Genomic DNA, 3,895 nt, shown 5'->3' on the forward strand with positions numbered 1-3,895 from the left:
CGTTGCCAGTACCGCCTGACTGGCTCCTGTAGGATTTTCGAGCGAGATCGTTGCCAGTGCCCCTGGACTGGCTTGTGCGGGTGGCACATAAAAGACACCATTTCGAGCGTGGCCGTTTTCGTGCGGGTGACACGTAAAAGCACCCACTACACTCTCTGAGTGGTTGGCGTTAGGAAGGGCATCCAGCTGTAGAAACTCTGCCAAATCAGACTGGAGCCTGGTGTTGCCATCCGGTTTCACCAGTCCTCAGTCAAATCGTCCAACCCATGCTAGCATGGAAAGCGGACGTTAAACGATGATGATGATGATGATGATGTTACAACCATTAAATTGCATATATCTACTACGTAAATAAGTGCAAATATTTCATGGAATTGCACTTATGTGCATGTGTTAAATGATAGGTGATATAAAAAACTTAGTTCAATTAAGAAAAGAAATACACTTTTCACTATCCAATCAACACCACCACCACTATTATCATCATCTCTCTCTCTCTCTTTTTGCCTTTCTTTAACCTCACCATCAGAACATTACTCCTCTGCTAAAATTATATTTTTAACTCTTTTTAACCACATAATAAATATTACATTTCCCCTACCTCACATCATGGACGCTTCTTTCTCCCTCTTTCTGTCTCACTCTTTGCCTTATCCTCTTTTTCTCTCTCCTCTCTTTTCCTTCAACTAATCATGTAAAACCATTACAATTACATCCCCACTGCCTCCCTCTTTTTCTCTAATCATGTGGAAACATTACCAACGGGCTAAGTAACAGAATGACAAGCAGAATTATTATAAGATATGAAAAAAAAATTTTATTTTCTTTGCACAAATGTTGTATTCTCTATAACAATTGAACTTACCTGCTCAGAATTATCTAGAGAAGAACCAGGTTTCACTATACATTTCTTGAAACATTTCTCTGACATTCTCTACGAAAAAATAAATACGTAATTTCTCATTAGATTTGTAACTTTCGTGGCAACAAAGAATGTAAAGTGATTACAAACAATAATCAAAATCAAGTCATGACATCAGTACGTGATGATGATGATAATAATAATAACAAAGGAAAAGTCATATGAACATGAATCAGAGGCTGTGATAGAAAATGAGAATTACAATATCTTGTGGGACTTCCCACTAAAGACTGACCATGCTTTTGAAGCAAGACCAGGCAAGATTATAGAGGACAAAATAAACGAACAGTGTCTGAGGGTGGGCTGAAAAGTTCATAGGCTGACTAGGAAGGAGTGATGCTAGAGCTGTGAAATCTTGCATGCATTGATTTCAACCATTCTTATTAATAACTGCATTGTTTCCTTCCAGTTAAAATGACATCTGACTTCTGCAATACTAGTTCCCAGCCAAGTGTTTTTTTTATGTTGGGAAACAGATGTTGAGAAACAAAAGGAGAATAGAGAAGCTGATTAACCAGTTCAAAGCCACAGTTATGCACAGCAGCCATTGAAACGAAGGACTGGACTGTGTTCTGGAGCATTGTCCTCATGAAACAAGACACCTTTCATCAGTTTTCCTGGGTATTTGGTCTTGACAGCCTTTTGTAACTACCTCAGCAAGTTGGCATAGTACTCTCCACTGACAGTGTGGCCCTTTTGAAAAGAGTCAATAAACACAATGCCTTTTGCATCCCAAAAAGCTGATGAAATGATCTTGGCTTTCTTTGGAGCAAGTGAGAAGGGAATTTTCCACTGTATGGACTGTCTCTTTGTCCCTGGCTCAAGTGATGAAGCCAACACTGACCCTAAGTTAGAAAACATTCAAGGAGACCAGCTGGATCTGCCTCAAACAATGTCAGATTTTCCCATGATGTGATCAACCTGGTGCACTTTTGATTGGGTATTAGGTGTGGCACTGAGCTGAAACCTGTGTCATGCCAAGTTCATTGTGCAGAGAGATTCTCAACTCTCTCACAGGATGTGCTAACAACATTGGATATTAGCATAGAGTCGATCACCTGTCATTCATCAGCATGTGGTGAACTCAATTAATGTTTTCTTTGGTGGTGGCAGTTGTAGGACGTCCACACATTGGGTCATCTTCAAGATTCTGCCTTCGCCTCCTAAAATCAGTTGCCCACTTTTGCACTGTTGAAGCTGGAGTGTCATCCCTTAATGTAACAACCATGTCAGTATGAATGTCCTTGGGGAGCTAAACCCTTTTTCTCTTGGTACTTGATAACACCACAATGTCAAATTTTGTCCATTTTCAAGAGAAGTCACTAGTTACTTTTGAAGTCTTCTTTGAACAGTCAGATGTCAGTTTACCTGAAAAGAAACAATCCAATTATTAATGAGAAGGGCTGAAATTAATTCATGCAAAATTCAACAGCTCAAGCATCACTCATTCATAGTCAGCCTATGAACCTTGTAAGATTATAGATTTTGCAATTCCCTATGATAGCAGAGTTGATACCAAAGAAAAAATAGAGAAATATCAAGATCTAGCCAGAGAACTGAAGAGATTGTGGAAGACCAAGACAACAATTATTCCGGTAGAAATCAGTGCACTTGGCACAGCACCCAAAATGCTACCTAAAAGACTAAGTGATTGGAATTGAATCTCACATTGTCAACATGCAGAAAAGTATCATCCTATATTCTGAAAGACTCCTAAGAAAGATTCTTGAGATTTGAGGAGACTTGTCGCCAAACATCAAGATAAAATACCTACTAAATTAGCATGCACTAACTTTGTCATCACAGCAGCAAAGATTTTTAACATGGCACACAACAAGAAATTTAGGATTTAAGGTAAAGTTACTTTCTCAAGTCATACTGACTCATAAGGGCCAGTTTCCAAGTTTCATGGCGTATATATTCCCCACCTGGACGGAACACTCATCTGTTGCAGGATCGCTCATTTTTGCCAGCTGAGTGGACTGAAGGAAATGTGAAATGAAGTGTTTTGCTCGAGAACACATGTCACCCAGTCGGGAAATCAAAGCCACAATCTTACAATCATGAGTCCAACACCCTTCCCACTAAGCCATGTGCCTCCAAATCCTTTAGGATTTGGTAGCAGTAGATTAAACCAAACCTACTATATAATTAGTGCTTCTTTTATATCCCCAGAAAAATGAAATGCAAGATAAACTCCAACAGGATTTGAATACTAAATATGAAGAGACAACCAAACACTCCAAGATATTTTATCCTGTGCTTTATTCAGTTTGCCAATCCACTATCTTTAACGTACACACATCTTCTAACTTTAATAGAAGGTATGTTTGGCTATATTGACCCCAGAACTAACCTTGAAAGGACAAAAGCTAAAGTCAACTTTAGTGGAATTTGAATTCAATATATCAACAACAAATGTTTTCAGCCAAAAATTCTGTAGGAGTTGATTATTAATCTGATTCACTTCTAACACTGACAGAAGAAACGTTTTGATCACATTTTACTAAATCTAATTTTCAGAATGAGAAAAGGGAGGAAATTATTACAAAATATACACAAAGCAATAAAACATTTAAGTTTAAGAAGTTATAGCCTTAGATATTACTTCATGTTGAGGAAAGGCTGAACATTAGAAGCATCTTGAGAGAAAAGCTGAAAAGCTGAACATTAGAAGCATCAGTTGTGGCGTGCAAGAGAGACGATTGCGCTGGTATGGACATGTGGTGAGAATGGATGAGGATAGCTGCGTGAAAAAGTGCCACACCCTAACAGTTGCGGGAACCCGTGGAAGAGGTAGGCCCAGGAAGACCTGGGCTGAGGTGGTGAGGCAAGACCTTCGTACATTGGGCCTCACCGAGGCGATGAGTACTGACCGAGACCTTTGGAAATGTGCTGTGCGTGAGAAGACCCGGCAAGCCAAGTAAGATCGTTGCCAGTGCCCCTGGACTGGTTCTTGTGCGGGTGGCACAT

The 3,895-nt window shown here is 39.6% G+C and overlaps 1 protein-coding gene across 1 annotated transcript in view; it reads right to left on the minus strand.

Annotated features, from left to right (window-relative positions):
• The window catches only part of LOC106884399 (mitochondrial import inner membrane translocase subunit Tim13-B), a 10,447-nt gene that overhangs the window by 2,214 nt on the left and 4,338 nt on the right, over nt 1-3,895 (minus strand). The window contains exon 2 of the mRNA XM_014935765.2: nt 866-934. Within this exon, the coding sequence (XP_014791251.1) occupies nt 866-934 (69 nt within the window). The remainder of the gene's footprint in view (nt 1-865; nt 935-3,895) is intronic.

Source organism: Octopus bimaculoides, chromosome 1 (assembly GCF_001194135.2).
Source record: "Octopus bimaculoides isolate UCB-OBI-ISO-001 chromosome 1, ASM119413v2, whole genome shotgun sequence".
NCBI lineage: Eukaryota > Metazoa > Mollusca > Cephalopoda > Octopoda > Octopodidae > Octopus > Octopus bimaculoides.